The sequence below is a fragment of the Suncus etruscus genome, chromosome 10 (assembly GCF_024139225.1).
Source record: "Suncus etruscus isolate mSunEtr1 chromosome 10, mSunEtr1.pri.cur, whole genome shotgun sequence".
NCBI lineage: Eukaryota > Metazoa > Chordata > Mammalia > Eulipotyphla > Soricidae > Suncus > Suncus etruscus.
In genome coordinates this window covers 213,365-230,888 of record NC_064857.1, presented here as the reverse complement: position 1 = coordinate 230,888, position 17,524 = coordinate 213,365, and the positions used below count along the sequence as shown (strand labels likewise).

General features: G+C 35.2%; 1 protein-coding gene across 1 annotated transcript in view; it reads left to right on the top strand.

Moving 5' to 3' along the window:
* Positions 1-17,524, top strand: part of ST18 (ST18 C2H2C-type zinc finger transcription factor) — a 155,191-nt gene that overhangs the window by 90,072 nt on the left and 47,595 nt on the right. Inside the window, exons 10-15 of the mRNA XM_049782434.1 lie at positions 4,964-5,079; positions 8,780-8,842; positions 9,741-9,809; positions 11,947-12,009; positions 13,031-13,111; positions 14,021-14,242. Coding sequence (XP_049638391.1) covers positions 4,964-5,079; positions 8,780-8,842; positions 9,741-9,809; positions 11,947-12,009; positions 13,031-13,111; positions 14,021-14,242 — 614 coding nt within the window. The remainder of the gene's footprint in view (positions 1-4,963; positions 5,080-8,779; positions 8,843-9,740; positions 9,810-11,946; positions 12,010-13,030; positions 13,112-14,020; positions 14,243-17,524) is intronic.

The following is a 17,524-nucleotide window of genomic DNA, read 5'->3' as shown; positions in this document are numbered from 1 at the left end:
TCTATGTATCTACTAGTCCTCTTTCTTCCATTACTCTTTTTCAGGGTTAGTATGTTTTTGTTGGGTTTCAATCTGGTTGACCTATCAAGTGTTGACATGGCCATGTTGAGGTCTCCCACAATTATTGATGTTTTCTTTCAGATTTGTCAGTAATTGTATTAGATAATTTGCTGGTCTCTCATTGGGTGCATATATGTTTAATAGTCTGATTTCTTCCTGTTACACATATCCCTTGATTAGTACATAGTTTCCATCTTTGTCCCTTACAACTTTTCTGAGTATAAAGTTGATGTCATCAAATATTAATATGGCCACCCAGCTTTTTTAAGTGTGTTGTTTGATTGGATGATTTTCCTCCAGCCTTTGATTTTGAGTCTGTGTTTGTTCTGACTATTCAGGTGTGTTTCTTGTAGGCAGCAGAAGGTTGAATTCATCTTTTTGACCTATTTTGCCACTCTGTGTCTTTTATTGGTGAATTTAGTTCATTTACATTGAGGGAGGTGATTGTCATAGGATTTAATGTCATCTTTGTATATAAGTTTTCTGTGTTTATTGGTCTCTCTTGTCTTAAAGTAGACCTTTCAGTTTTTCCTTTAAGGCTGGTTTTTCATCTGGGTGCAGTTTCTAATACTACATATGTCCCCTGAACCCTGCTAGAGTGATCCCTGAGCAAAGTTACAAGAATAAATCCTGAGCAAAACTGAGAGGGACCCAAAAACTGATATAAACTGATATAGAAAATACTGAGAAAATTAGAAAAGAAAGAGAAAGTGAAAACAAATGAGAAAATAGCATATGGTGAAAGCAACAATGTTCTAGAACAGGGTTAAATATCTCTACTTGCAGGGTCAAACCTGGCAGCCCACATGCTCTGCCCAAAGAAGTGATCTGTGCAGAGCAAGTGTAATCTCTGACAACAGTCAGGTGTAGCCTGAACACAAAATACAACAAAAATACATTTCCTCTCACACAACTTTTTGGCCTACGATTACATGTGACTCCAGACACATAGATGCATAAAATAAATATGTAAATAAAACATTTGATAGTACTAAATCATAAAGAAATGTGTGTTTGTATTGTGTTTCTCAAAAGGTCACACAGTTTTAAAGGTGAGAGTCTAGGTTGCGCTTCAGGACAGCAAGATCAAAGTTCTGACCCATATCCATTTGGTAATGACCTCACCAGGACTGGTCAGCTTCTAATCCCCACTGAGCTCTACCAGCAGAACTGCCCAGACACCAGGCAGTGAGCTGTGAATATTTGAAAACCAATTCTGACGTATGCATGGCACTATCGTTAACAGTATTGTAAAGCCTGATACCTCAATAAGAATGGGGACAGACTTTTAAAGAAAAAAGAGAAAAATAAATCAATAATAAGAACCAGTTTCTGCTCCTTTACGCATGTCTTTTCCCACTTCCCCACACTCTCCCCCCCTTAACACACACATACACATGTACAACCAGAAATGGAGTATTTCTAATGCATTGTTTTCTGGTTCATATGCACAACAGTTGCTTAATTTTGGTGGTAATTTTCAGAAAATATTGTCTATTTCTCTCCATGAAATAGCTTTTCCAGATGCCCCTTAAAAAATACTGAATCTGGAAAAATATCAAAATATCTCAAAAGGAAAGTGCTGAGAAATAACTAGGGCTGTCAGTTTTCCAAAGATTTCAGGGCTTAAAATGTTAAAAGTGCCAGATGCTATTATCTGTTATTCATGTTACCATTATGTTCTGGTCTTTACTGAAATCAATATAAACTTCCATCTGTACATTAAAAGTATTTCTTTGAAGACATCTATTCTAAATACACAATAAACTCCAAATTCTCTCTGACATATCTAGGATAAAATCTTCAAAATGATACCTTAAATATTTAAATAAAAAACCTTACAAGTGGTATGAATTTTCTTAAGCTAAATGATATTTAATAGTTTATCTTACTAAGGTGATTAAATGGCCAAATTAATCATTATTTCAGGAGCACTAAAGCAATAATACTGAGGTAAGGTACTTGCCTTGCATGCAACTAATCCCAGTTTGAGCCCTAACAACCCATTTCTTCCCCCTACCCCCAAGCACCACTAGGCATGAACCCTGAGGACATAGCTCTGGAGTAAATCCTCAGCACCATCAAGTGTGGCTCCAAATAAATAAATAAAAGTCAATTTTATTTATGATTATCTCTATTTTAATATATACATTCTCCATTAATTTTTCAGTAATGTTGCACAAAGTGAAGGGATAAGGACAATTATTCTATAAATTTAAAGGTATCCATAGGCTTTATAGCTTTTTAAAATACAAAATATTTAAAACATTATAGCCAAAAAATATCTCATTAAATCATTACCACATATCTAATTAGCTAATATTTACTCTGTAAGAATTATGTTTGCATGCATTTTAATGAAGTTACTTAATCTTGCTTAATTAATCATTTTTCAAAACCTAATGCATAATACAAATTTAGCCTATAAGAGTTGATAGCACTTCCATTTCTAAAATTTTACATGTTATCTTCAAGGTATTTTATTATTAACTATCTTAAAGAAGCTAGTAAGAGGGCTCTTTCTACTCTAAGATTTTATATGTGACAAATTCAGTAACTAAACTAAACTAAAAGGCTTTCTATACTGAAATAATCTTAGATTTTGCATTTGTGTCTAACTTCTAAGAAGTCAAAATATTTAGAAATTACATACAAATTATGATCCAGTCCAAATCCAGATAACACCAAATGACAGGAATGGGAGTATTTCTATGTTTTTGCTTTGTTGTTAGGAATTGCTTCATTTTTCTCATTTACATTAAACAGATAAGACTCATGTATGTATTTTGCTAGGTACTTTATGGGAATGACATTAAAAGGTATCACAATAAATAAATGTTATTTATTATATAAATGTTATGAATTGTATCTTTTTCTTGATTTTCTAAGTAGTGTCTAGTATTTTTTTTACATTTGTCACTGTTTCTATGGAGGTTTGGTTTCAGGACTCACCTTCCAAATACAACCCCTGGATTCTCAAATTGCCTATATAAAATGGCACACTAACTAAGTTTACCTTCCCATATGTCTTAAATAACTTCTAAATTGTTGGTACTATCTAATACAATGTAAGCAATACATAAATAGTAATTATATTGAACTTCAAGGGAATAATTACATGTGCAACCTTTCATTGTAGGCCTAACCATATAGTAAAAATATATCACAATACATATTTTATTATATCTGATAATTTACAGTGCAATAAGAAAAAGAATTATTTTCAACATTTATAATAAAATGAAATGGAATACTTAGCACCATAATTAATACTAAGAAATAAATTACTCCAAATCTAATTGCAAAACTTTTACTTAAAATACATTATCAAAATATTTACCATTGGGTAAATTAACATTGAATTTTTATCCAAGCAAATAATGAAAAAGTTGTGACTTGAGTTCATTATTTAGAGTTATTCATATTTTGTGAAAATTCAGGAAATTTTATTTCATTAATTTTGAAGGTCAATTTAGGATTATGAAAATCATATTTTATATCACAATTTACATTTGATTTCACTGATAGTTTTCCTGGATTATAAAAGATAAGTTTTTCACCTTTAATAATACTTTAATAATTAGTGTACAGGTTACTCTATCTTTTTTTATAGATGACTCAATTTTAACTTAATGTTAATTAAATATTAAATTCATAAAGTTATGAGAAAAGTTCAAATGTGAAAGAAATCTAATTATGTGATTATAAACCAACACTAGTTTCTGTAAAATAATAAGTATCACATGGTAAATCAATTATTTGAAATGATTAGTGGGCCTTCTTATGTTATAAAGATGAATAGTAAAGCAGGAAAATAAAAATCTAACAAGAAATTTATTAAATGGGTAAAAGTATTACAAGATACCAAGCTAGCAAAAGAAGTAACTTAAAAATAAGAAATTAACTTTCTCCACTCTAGAGAGGTCTGTGTTTTCTCTTCAACATCTTTCTCTCTGTTTCTTCCTCTCTTTCTCCCACTCTTTCTTTCTCACCATTTTTCTTTATTTTAGTATCTTTATTTAAACACCTTAATTACAAATATGATTGTAGTTGGGTTTGTCATACAAAGAACACCCACCTTCACCAGTGCATCATTCCCATCACCAATGTCCCAAATCTCTCTCCTCCCTACCACCACCCCACCCCCCGCCTGTATTTGAGACAGGCTTTCTACTTCCCTCATTCATTCACATTGTTATGATAGTTCTTAGTGTAGTTATTTCTCTAATTGCACTCACCACTCTTTGTGGTGAGTTTCATATCGTGAGCTGGACTGTCCAGCCCTTATCTCTTTTGTTTCTGAGAATTATTGCAACAATATCTTGTTTTTCTTAAAACCCATAGATGAGTCTCACTGCTTTTTATTAAAACTATTTTGCATCACTAAAAAACAATAAAGTGATATAAAAAATAAAAGAAACTATCCCCAAAGTCAAAATAAATGCCTAGATATTATGGATCAATGATTAAACATTTAAATAAAATAATTTATATTTTAATTATTTGCATCTTAGAACATAACTTTACTTCTTCCTTTTGTTTAAAATTTGTGTCATTCAATTTTACATATTTCTTTCCTTTTATGTAAATAAATAGCTAGTAAGCCTCTGTTCCCTAGGAAAAGCTTGTTATGTGAGCAACTATAACTTAGTTGTTTAGTTATATATCTCATAAAATGTTTTGTCAATATATTTACCAAACATATCTAAAGCTATCCCCATATATTAAATTTCTCATTGCTCAGTGGTATAAAAATGTGAACTGATCAGGATATAGTTGCATGTTCATCATTTTGTCATTATTTTATCTGTAAATCCTGTGAGGAATACTAACTACTAACTAATATTAACTACTCCAGTTGTCTTTCCAATGTTCCTTAATGCCTTCTGTATTTTTTTTCCAGAAAGACCCAGTCAGCTCCCTAGAAATTTTAGAAGAAAAGAAGTTCCCTGGAGAGTCCTCTATTCCAAGCCCTAAATCCAAGCTCCACACAAGAGATCTCAAAAAGGAACTAATCACGTAAGTGATATGAAATGGCATATTCTGTAAGATTTTGGAATAGAAAATGTCAAATGAGTTTGAGTCATCATATTGTGAATTACATAGTTTAGGAATTGGGTAATGTTTTAGAGCAATGTTAACTCATCATAGCCAAATATTTTGTATGTACCTATGTTCAAAACTATGAGGTCACATTAAGAGAATTAGACACTAATTGACTAAAAGCAATGTGAAATGTTTGTTTTGATCCAAAATTCTTCATCTGAGCTCCACCGGTCCCAATAAAAACTATAGGGTTCAAGGAGTCTAGTAACTTTTTTTAAATTTATTTATTTGAGTTTAAAGACCACATCCAGAGGTGCTCAGGGATTTATTCTACTCCAGCTCCGGTGTCAACTAACTTTATAAAATCTAATAAAAATTGTTATTTGAATTAGAGAATTCATGGTTTTGAGCACCTTCTCAAAGAGTTCTGTGGCTCCAAAGAGACTAAAACTATAACCTGAGTGTATTAAGTTCTAATTAAAGCTTTACTAGTGCTCTGAGACAGAGGGACAAGAACAAGGATTAAGGACATGCTTTTTTGGGAATTAAAGTCTTCTGCTCTGCCCTAAGCAGAAGTCAGTCCTTGGGAGTGAGAAAACAAGCAAAAGAGTAGGATGGGTCCCTGAGAAGCAAGAGTAGCTGACTGCAGGTTTTGCGGGAACAAGTTTCAGAGTGTTAAAACAGGTAGGGAGTTTGCCTTGCACAAGGCCAACCTGAGTTCAAGCCATAGCATCTCATATGGTCCCCAGAGTACTATCTTCATACTCAATGGGTGCAGATCCAGGAGTAATCCTGGAATACCACAGGGTGTGGCCCAAAATCAAAAATAAAAACCTAAAAATAGAATCAATATTGTCACTGATAGTCTCACATATACAACATTTCTACACCACACCACCCACCCACCACAGTGTCTGTTACCTTCCACTATTATTTCAGGACCCCATGAAACCCCTCTCTCTTTGCCACAGCATTTCTTTTGTAATACAAAACCTTAATTTGATGTACTCCCATTTGTTTATCTTTGTTTCCATGTGTTCAGTCAATAACATTGAATCATTGAAGATACTACTAGATTCGGTGTTGCAAAAGATTGTGGTTATGTTTTCCTCATAAGTTATATAGTCAGGTCTTATCAAAAGTTACTTATTTAATCCATTGGGAGTTGACTTTTGTGGGTTGTGTTTGAGATCAATTTTCCAGTTTTCCTAGCACCATTTACAAAAGTGGCTTCCCTTGCTGTATTCCATACGCTCAGCTCCTTTGTCAAAGATTAGCTGTCCATATATCAAAAGATCTGTCCCTAAGTTCTCAATTCCAGTCTGGTGGTGAGAGTCTGTATTTGTTCCAGTGCCACACTATCTTGATTGTAGTTTCATGGCATAATTTAAAGTTAGGAAAAGAAAAGCTTCCTGTCTTTTGTCCTAGAAATTTTTTCACTATCATCCTATATAAATTTAGCAACATTTATCTATGTTTAAAATATATATATACCATGGGTCTTTGAGGGAGATGCCATAACTGGGGCTCAGGATTTATTCCTGACTCTGCACTCAGAAATAACTCCTGGAGGTATTCAGAGGACAATAGGGATGCAGGGATCAGACCAGGATTGGCTGCATTCAAAGCAATTCCTCTACCAGTTTTATTATCACTCCAACCCTACCACAGGTATTTTTATGTAACTGCATCAAATCTATAGAGTGTTTTTTTTGTAAAATTGTGTTATGAACAGGTATTGCTTTCATTTCCTTTTTTATATTTATTTTAGTAGTGATTTATAGTTTTCTTTATGTATTTTACTTCTGCTAAGCTAAAAGACTAAACTATAAAGAAATTATTTTTTTTTGTTTTTGTTTTGTTTTTTGTTTTTTGGGCCACACCCATTTGATGCTCAGGGGTTATTCCTGGCTAAGCACTCAGAAATTGCCCCTGGCTAGAGGGGGACCATATGGGACACCTGGGGATCGAACCGTGGTCCTGATTCTTGGCTAGCGCTTGCAAAACAGACATCTTACTTCTAACGCCACCTCGTCGGCCCCAAGAAATTATTTTTTAAAAAATATAAAATAAAAAATTCACCTGGGTTCTGGAAGTTGATCACAAGTTTTATAAACCAAGCTATTTCCCACTGATGTAAAACATTAGTTTACATTTCAGTCACCTTGTATTTTTAAAGATTTTCTATTTTTCAGTTTTCAAAATGTTTAGGAAGAAACTATTTGCCTTTCTCTTTCAAAGAATCAAAAAAAAAACCTGCAATATAAACCTTACCACAAAAAGTGATGAGTTCCATTAGAGAAATAACTACACTGACAACTATCATGACAATGGTAGTGAGAGAAATAGAATGCCTATCTCATATACAGTCAGGGGTTGGGGAAAGAGAATGATAGGGGTATTGGTGGTGGGAATGTTGCACTGGTGAAGAGGGTTGTTCTTTTATATTTTATATTTAACTAAAACCCAACTATAAACATGCTTGTAATCATGGTGCTTAAATAAAAATATTTATTAAAAAATCATAAAACTTTTATATGGTTGCTTCACATCACTATCATTATTAATAATGGATTTGTTACATTTGCTTCTTATAATACTCGAATTTTTAAAGAATTGAAAACAATATTGATTGTTAATCATATCAATTGGACATATATATTTTTATTGCTATATTTTTTATTCCCTTCTCTTTTCTTTCTTTTTTTATCTTCTTTTTTTCAAATAATTTTTATTTTGACCAAAGTGGATTACAAATATTTCACAGTAATATTTTAGGTACATAGTGATATTGAATCAGGGACATTCCCACCACTAATGTTGTCCTCCCTCCACTTATTTTTAATTTTATTTTATTAAAACCATTGTGATCTACAAAGTGCTTCTAGTTGAATTTTAGATATACAGTGAATCAGGGCCCCCACCAATGCACTAGAGTGCATCCTATACCACTATCCCTTCCCCTAAGGCCTGCCAGTATAGCAGGCCCATTTAAGTTCAGTTCGCTAAAGTTTAGGTCTCTTGATTCTATTGTTGTTGACTTTGGCTGGGCTATTTTGTTGTCCTTTTTTTCCTCCACTAATACACCTGAGATCACTTGACCTCTGGCTCTCATCCTTTTTTTCTGTCTTCTTAATTTTATAGAAAAATGCATAAATATGATATCAAACAAAATAATATGTCTCAAGGTTCTGTGAAAAAGGCAGGAGCCCCTAAGGACATATATATGTATACATACATACATACATATATATATATGTATATATATATATAGGTTTTTGGGCCACACCCAGTGATGCTCAGGGGTTACTCCTGGCTACGCTCTCAGAAATCACTCCTGGATCTATCTGGGGATAGAACCGAGGGTCTGTCCTAGGTTAGCAGCGTGCAAGGCAAACACCCTAGTGTTGCGCCACCACTCAGCCTCTAAGGACATATATTTTGTATCACTTTCCAAAGGCATTGAATCAGAAATTTGGATGTGATGCTTAGAACAAATCCTTAAGGTTGTTTCTGTTTTCTTTTAATAGTGTGTCAGTTTTTATGTAACACAAATCCTTAGTTTTCTCAGCATCTGGATATTCTGTACTGTGTTAACTTACCTAGAAAAAGAGTAGCTCGTTGGTAGCTAATTCACAAAATGTACTTGACCAAAGTGTACTTTTTGACCTAGCTGCCCAACACCAGGATGTGATGGAAGTGGTCATGTGACAGGAAATTATGCATCCCATCGTAGGTATGTAATGACTTCATGCACAGTCACCTGTTTAGTGTCTCATTCTGATTTAAATATTTCTTATTTATTTCTTATTATTAAACACTCTAGAAACAGATGGATATAGCTACAAAGAGGAAGGAGGTGGCCTTTGACTTGTTTTGTTTTTAAAAATAAGAAGTTAAATCTTCAATCTTTCCACTGTAGTCTAGAAGAAATATGATTATTGATTTAAAAAATTTGGTTTTGTTTTTTATAGTGTAGTCTGATTGCAAACAAAACATAGAATTTACTCCAGGACCTTGAATCTGTCTAGTTTTCAGACCCAAGGGAAATAAAATTTAAATGGTAAAATGCAACTTACTTCTACAATTCACAATAGGAGATGTGACACACTCCATCTTGAAGAGCAAATCAAAGTTTTATGAACACTAATTCTCCTACTTGCCTCTTCACTGAGATGAATGTCTTCCAACTGTATATTGGTTTAAAATTTGGAAGGAGGTAGAGTGCTACAGAGTGATACTTGGTGTTCTCTTCTGATGATGCTCATGTCTTTCAATTTGGGCCTGGTAGTTCAATTTTATTAGGCCTGTTGATGTGGTGCTGCTTAGGTGGGCATTGCAGGGCCCAACAGGGCTAACTTCTGTAGTGCTAGGGGCAAGAACATCCAATACTGGGGACCGAACTCATATAAGGCGTGAATTCCAGACCTTTGAGGTACCGCAGCTCTACCTTACATCATTTAAGCCATCCTTCCTTGGTGTTGCAATGGGAATGATTAGCAGCCTTTGTGTCACTGTCCTTATCCCAAATCACCAGGAAATTTAACTTATGTTCATACATTCCGGTTACTATTTGGCTCAGACTGGTATCAGTATCATATGTTGTTATTCTTTTCTTCCCCATTCTTTTCTAGTGTTTCTGGATGTCCTTTGGCAGATAAGACTCTTAAATCCCTCATGGCTGCTAACTCCCAGGAGCTTAAGTAAGTTTTGAGAAAGTATCCTCCATGCTCTGCATCTGCTATGTAGGTCTCTCACCATTTGGTACCAGTGTTTCACTAACAAGTCAGGTCAACCCGAACCATAGCCAACACTGGATTCACCAAAAAAATTGAATGAATCAAGGCCAAATCACTGTCACTTAATTTAATCTACGGTTTTAGAGGGAAGGAGATTGTACTTTAGAACTATTTTTGAAGTAAATTATGTAATAGTTAAACTGATGTTTTTATGTTACTTTCAGAATTTATATGCTTCAATCAGACATCTGAAGCTGTGAAAAGTATTTTTATCAGATAACTAAAGAATAGTTCATAGTATTTCAATTTATGGGCATTTTGTACCAAATGGCTATTTTCAGTACTAGAGTGAATTTTGGATCATATCAGCCTCGTTTATAGGACTTCAAAGTAACATTAACATTTACTTACTGATTTTATTTTCTCTATTACATTTTGGGAAAGCATCTCCCAAGTAGTTTTTAAGGTTCCAGAGATACCCTGGGCACTCCAGGAAATACTGAATTGGTAATTTAATACTAAGTGGTGCCAAAAAAATAATTTATTTTTAATAATCTTTAAGAAATGTGTTCTAATTCTAATGACAAAATAATGTTTGTATACATTTTAGAATCTATATATGTTGTTTAAATTGCTTTATAATATTTTGTTAATATTTCCATTTTCTACCTTGTTTAAATTTTATCTCAAAGTTATAAAAATTAGTTTGAGTGACATAATATTAAAATATTAAAACACAAAATGTGAAGCATACAGATTTTCTTATTTTCAAAGTAAATAAAGAGCAATTGATTATACTAGTATAGACTCTGAAAGTTATTTTATTTGTTGCTATTTTCTACACAGAAATTTAAGAATAAATGCTCAGTAGAAACTAGTAATTAGAAAGTTGAAAAGAGAGAAGTGGGATACATACTTATTCAATTTATTTATTCAATAATACCTAATAAATCTCGTCCAGCTGCTCTCAAACCTGTCTTATGTATTGTCATAATAATTATAAATTTTCTTAAATATTTTCTTTAAACATTTCAGAAGTGTTGATAACCTACTGAAGGAAAACATGTATAATGAGAAGTTACAATAGTCAGTATTTAAGTATTTCATTCAATATCAAATATTTATAGCTTTCATCTGTTTTACCAAAAAATAAAAAGAAACATTTCATTGACCTCTTTATGTTATCATGGTAATATCTTGTTATCATGAAGCATTTCAAATAAAATAAATAATGCCCAGAAACAACTTAGTAAACCTTTTTATTTATGCTAAAGACAAGAATTTTGCATAACACAGCTCTAATTTATGGGCTATAAAATAAGTGGTGAGTAAGACCTGGCAATTTGAAGGTAACATAAAGGCAATGATCGAGAGCCTTGGACACATCAGTAATATAGAGCTAAGAAACCTGTATATGGCAAAGCCACTAGAGCCAGCACAGCTGTAACTATGGTTCCCAAAACTACATTACTTAAACTTAAAGATGTACCAGTTAGGGACTGGGGCTGGAGAAATAGTACAGTAGGTAGGACTTGCATGTGGCCAATCCAGGTTCAATCCCCAACATACCATATGGTCATCTGAGCAGTGACAGGAGGGATTCCTGAATACTGAGTTATAGGAGTAACCCCTGATTGTGGCCCAAATACAAAAAAGGGTAGAATTATATACTATTCAGAGGGTTAAAAGAGAGGAGGGAACTGGGGAGTGGTGAAGGGAAGCTGACACTGGTGGTGGGATAGAGGTTAGAATATTGTATGCCTGAAACTCTATAGTATAGTTAATAGCTTTGCAAATCATCATGTTTAAATAAAATTAATTTATTATTTAAATATTATTCCTTATTTTATTAGTGAAAATTTTAAATTAAAATATATCAGCAGAAGAAATAAAAATGCATCAAACTAATGCAACAATTACTGAGCATTTTGCAATAATTATATAGCTTGCGTTTTATTTAAAATAAATGTTTTATGTTTAAACAAAAAGAGTCTTACAAAAAGAAACTCATTCTTTTTTATTTTGTTTGAATATGTCATGAATTCGTCCCTCTGCAACAACTACCACACAGCACCCTGAGTTCCAATCCTGTGTTTTGCAGGTGCCCGACTCCAGGCTGTGATGGCTCTGGGCATGTTACTGGAAATTATGCTTCACACAGAAGGTAATAATAAACCTATTCTTACAACAGATGAGTGGCTAAAGAAAGTCTGGTACAGCTACACAATGGAATACCATACAGTTGTTAGGAAAAATATGTCATTAAATTTTCTTATATATGATATGGATATGGAGATTATTTTGCTGAGTGAAATGAGTCAGAGAGAGAAGAATAGACAGAATAATATCACTCATTTATGGTCTATAAGAAAGGTAAAAAATAGTATGGTAATAGTACCCAGAAATAATAGAGATGAGGATCAAGAGGACCCATTCATAGGAGGAAGCTTACCACAAAGACTGATGAATGCAATTAGGATAGTGATTTGTGGCAATAATAGTAGTTAAAACTGGTCACTCCACAAGAACTGGGTGCTGAAAGATGATAAAGTGATATGCATTGTACCCCTTCATTAACAATAGTGCAAACCATTGTGTCAAAAAAGATAGAAAGATAAAGCGAGGGGAGAGGAGTAAAAACCTGCCCCAGAGGCAGGCTGGAGGGAGGATGGGAGAGGGAGACCTGCACTGGTGAAAGGTGGTTGTACTTTGTATGGCTGAAACTCAATCATGAACAACATTGTAACCACTTAAATAAAATAATTATTAAATATTGCTAATTATTAAATATTAATTTAATATTAAAGGACTTAGAGTAATTATATATAAATAAAATATCTCTGACATAGTTACTATAAAAAGGAATGAGCCTACTACTTTTCCTATTAGTTTTGTTTTGTTTGGAAGCCACACCTGGTGATGCTCAGAGATCACTCCTGGTGATACTTAGGGCTCACTCCTGGTTCTGTGCTCAGTGATCACTCCTTGTGGGGCTTGGGAGACGATATAGATTGCCAGGGATTAAGCCTGGGTCAGTTACATTCAGGAAAAACATCCTGTCCTCTCTGTACTATCACTTCAACCCCATACGGAGTCTAACTCTGAGAGATGAAAATCGGTGTCAGTGGTCATTGTTAGTGAGATGACATGATTATGAATTGCTCTTCGTTGGGTTCATATTTTAGCTTGTCGGGCTGCCCTCGGGCCAGGAAAGGTGGTGTCAAAATGACTCCCATGAAGGAAGAAAAAGAAGACTCTGAACTCAAGTAAGTGAAAGAATGAGACTGTGGTGTTAGGAACAACTGAAGCCAGTGGGTCAAGTGGGCGGGACTTGGTTGGGAGACAGCTGATCAGAGATTGACATAGAGGAGGTAGTGTACCCTGTTGAGCACAAGGACCCTTGATGCAGTCGTTGGGTATTTCAGGGGGCTCAAGAAAATGTCTCGTTCATCGCTAAGAGAAAGCAGCTCTTTGATCATGCAAAAGAACAGTAGAAAGTGTTTGCCTTTTCCAATTGTTGTAAAGAATAAAAATATAGAAGTCTTTCAAAATGACACATTTAACAGCATTTTTCCTCTTTGATTTTTATATATAGTTCCATCTAAATAGAATTCTCTCTGTAATAGAGTCTACCAAGTTTTGGTTTATTGATGCAGATTTATATGTAAAAATTTAAATCACTTGCTTTACAAATCCTCTAAATACAATATTTAAATATTTAGAAAAAAATCTTCCTCTGTGAGTGGTATTTTGTATAACATAAAACAAATGCCGAGACTCCATGTCAGAGGCAGTGAAACACTGTGTATATGTCTCTGAAGTTAAAAGCGTGGAGGTAAACCTTGATGGAAACCTGACTTCACACCTTATACAAGTGGCAGTTTACCTAACTTTTTAAGTTTTCTCCACCTTTATAGTAGTATACTAGCATTCTTTACCTGGTGTATTTGCAGTGTAGATTTCATGAAACCTTGATTAAAAATGGTTTAGCTTATAGCCTGGAGACAGTGATTGCTGTTACTACAATGCTGTTTTTTTTTAAGGCCTTTGTTGAATCTCATATTTCACCGCTTGCCTTCTGTATAGGACAGAACTACCAGCACTCAGTTACTACACATCTTGCGAATGATCCAGTTTCTCTCAGCTAATAATGTCTCTGCTGTGCCTTTCTCTAGATGTCCTGTGATAGGGTGTGATGGCCAAGGTCACATATCAGGCAAATACACATCCCACCGCACAGCTTCTGGTTGCCCTCTGGCTACCAAGAAACAGAAGGAGATTCAGCTCAATGGGGCACCCCTCTCCTGGAAATTGAATAAGCAGGAGCTTCCTCATTGTCCTTTACCAGGCTGCAATGGACTGGGCCATGTAAATAATGTGTTTGTTACCCACAGAAGGTAACATTTGTTTTCTATCTTTTCGTTGTGGTTGTGTGTGGCTGCCACCTGGTTTGCATTGGAGGGCTGGAGGCTCAAACACCTCCTTGATATCATTGCTATGCAATTCTTACTGTTTTAATAATGAATCTTCCCAGTAGACATTTGGCAAATTGGAAGAATGAAAAAGATTTTATTTCTTCTTCTGAAAATTCACTAGTCTTAGGGAAAAAAAGAACCTGGGTTAGAGAGTTATGAGATTTTAATGAACTGTACATAAATTAAACAAAGTGGAGGCATATTGAAGTGTTGTTAAGTGTGAGTATTTTGTTTAGCTTGGGGGGGTTGTTGTTGTTGGGTTTGGTTTTTTGTTAGTTAGATTGGGGAACATTTCTGATTGCACTCAGGGCTTACTCTTGGCTCTGTGCTCAGAGATTCCTCCTAGCAGCATAGAGGGGCTGGATATTGAACGCAGATGTTTTAGATTACTAGGCAAAGCAAATGCCTTACCCTCTCTGCTATTTCTATGACCCTTCCTTGGTTTTTAAAACTTAGTCACTGAAAAATCTTTTTTTAGGGTTTGGGGAATTTTTTTCCTTTTTTTTTTTTCTTTTTTTTAATTCCCAGGAGCTGAATGGTCAAAAAATGGGGATTTTGTCTGTTATGTTGTTGTTGTTGTTGTTGTTGTTGTTTTGTAGTGCCAGGGATAAAACCCAGGGTTTTAGGTATGTTAGGTAGGTACTCTGACACCATGAAATACTCCAGACACTTGGTTCAATTCTAAAGATATCACTTAAATTCAAGAAGAAAAATAGCCTCTCAAAAATTTCTACTTTAAGAGGCTACACATGGGGCCGGGAAGGTGGCACTAGAGGTAAGGTGTCTGCCTTACAAGCGCTAGCGTAGGACGAACCGCGGTTCGATCCCCCGGCGTCCCATATGGTCTCCCCAAGCCAGGGGCGATTTCTGAGCTCATAGCCAGGAGTAACCCCTGAGCGTCAAACGGGTGTGGCCCAAAAACCAAAAAAAAAAAAAAAAAAAAAGAGGCTACACATACAGCAACATCTGTTTGTGGGGAAACTTGTATTTTTCATGCTGTTTACCTTTTATTAGCTTTCAAATGCATAGCTATGACTACAGGGCACACATGGTACTAGTCTGGGCGTGAGTCAGCATCTCCAATTTGGGAATGACAATTGCAAATCAACTATATCGAATGGCATGTTCACTGCATAATAGCTTTACTTATCGGGCTCTGTGTGCCTGTTAATGTTGATCATGAAATGTCAGGGTTGGGCTATCCTGGACACATTCTTCAGGAACAGAGTTTTCTTCTACTATAGAGAAGTTGTCGATGACAACACAAACACTTGAGTAGGATTTGAAGAAACGAGTGTTCTCAGACACTGGGCATGAAGGGGGTAATTTGTTAAAGCTGCTGTAGGAAACAAATTATCTTCAAGGAGTTGTTAGAAATGAGTGAATAAATCCAATAGATTTGATCATTGAGCCATCACAGGCTTGTAACCTGAGACTCTCCTACACATTGGAACTCAGAAACATGTCTGAAAAAAAACATGTCTATGGTAGCTTGCGCCGGTAACTCAAACTGCAACTGCTACATGTGTCCACCAAAAGCTGTACACATAAATCTAGGGTGTAAACAGTGACATCTCAACTGTGGTTTAACAGGATCATGTGAGTGTGGAAAATTGACATATAATATGTGTCAGATGATTCTGTCTGTAAATAGTAAAAAATCACCTCACAGGGGCCGGGAAGGTGGCGCTAGAGGTAAGGTGTCTGCCTTACAAGCGCTAGCGTAGGACGGACCGCGGTTCAATCCCCCGGCATCCCATATGGTCTCCCCAAGCCAGGGGCGATTTCTGAGCTAATAGCCAGGAGTAACCCCTGAGCGTCAAACGGGTGTGGCCCAAAAACCAAAAAAAAAAAAAATCACCTCACAAAATGGAGCAATAGGATACTTGCCTTGCACAGAGCAAACCTGGGTTTGGTCCCCTGCATCCCATATGGTTCCTTAAGCCCACCAGGAGTAATTCCTAAGCAAAGAGCACTTCTGGACAAAAAGTCAAAAAAAGAAAAGAAAAAGTAAGATTTAAAGAAAAACACATCACAAAACTATATTTTAGGTAGATGGCATAATTATTTACAATTTAAGTTACTGGTTATCTCTGAGGAATATGGAATAATCAATGTTGAGGATAATTAAAAGCACTGATATAACTGTCCTGTTTGAAAGTAAATGATATTCATTTTAATAGTAACTTTTTGGGACCTGAGAAATAGTATAGCAGGTAAGGTTGTGCTATCATTCAGGCCAATATCATATTCATTTTTATCCTGAAATCACTGAAATCATTATGTGCTCTTTGAAATCACTCACAGCAGCAGTGAAAGCTCATGTCCATTTAAGTGCTTTCTATTTTTTTAATACTTTTATTGAGGTCATTGTGAATTACAAGTCTTTCATGGTTGTATTTCAGGGGTTTAGTGACAGTGAATTAAGGTCATTCCCACAACCGGTGTTGAACTCTCTTCACCAGAGTTCTCAGCATACATCCCAAACCTCCACCCCTAGTACCTTGGACTACTAATATGACAGGTTCATTTTGTGTTTAGCTTGTTAAAGGTCTCTTGATTCGATTGTAGTTAACTTTGGCTTGGGTATTTCCGCTCATGTTCCTGAGACCACTTGATTCCTGGGCCCCATACACTTTTTTTTTTCTCAATTTGTAAAAAGACATAAAAATATGAAACAGCACGGAACTCTGTTGGATCTCAGATGCCAGCACCCCTATCTGCCTCTCTTCTGTGCTGCGCTGCATTTTAGGCCTGATTTCATCCTGTGTGGCCTGCCTTCCCGTGAGACGTCCATGGAGGTGAGTCAACATGCCCAGAAAGGGAGGAGCCAGAGGAGCACGGCCACTCCGCTTCGCTTCGCGACTGTGCACATCATTTAGCCAATGAATAAAACCATAACACATAGAAAAACCCACAATACAAGTGTGACAATGGGGAAACAACGCAGGCCAGTGCCAGACATAGAGAATGAAGATAGCAACTCTGATGACTTGAACATGACCAACCAACTAGTCAGTCTCTCAGATAAGGAGTTTAGAGTCGCAATATGGAAGATGTTCAAAGAACTCAAACAAACTATAGAAGAGAACAATAATAAGAATCAAGAGAATATGAAGATAGAAATCAGAAAACTCCAAACTGAAATTTTCAGGTCTGAAAAACTCAGTAGATGAATTGAAGAAAAACATGGTTGAGCTTTCC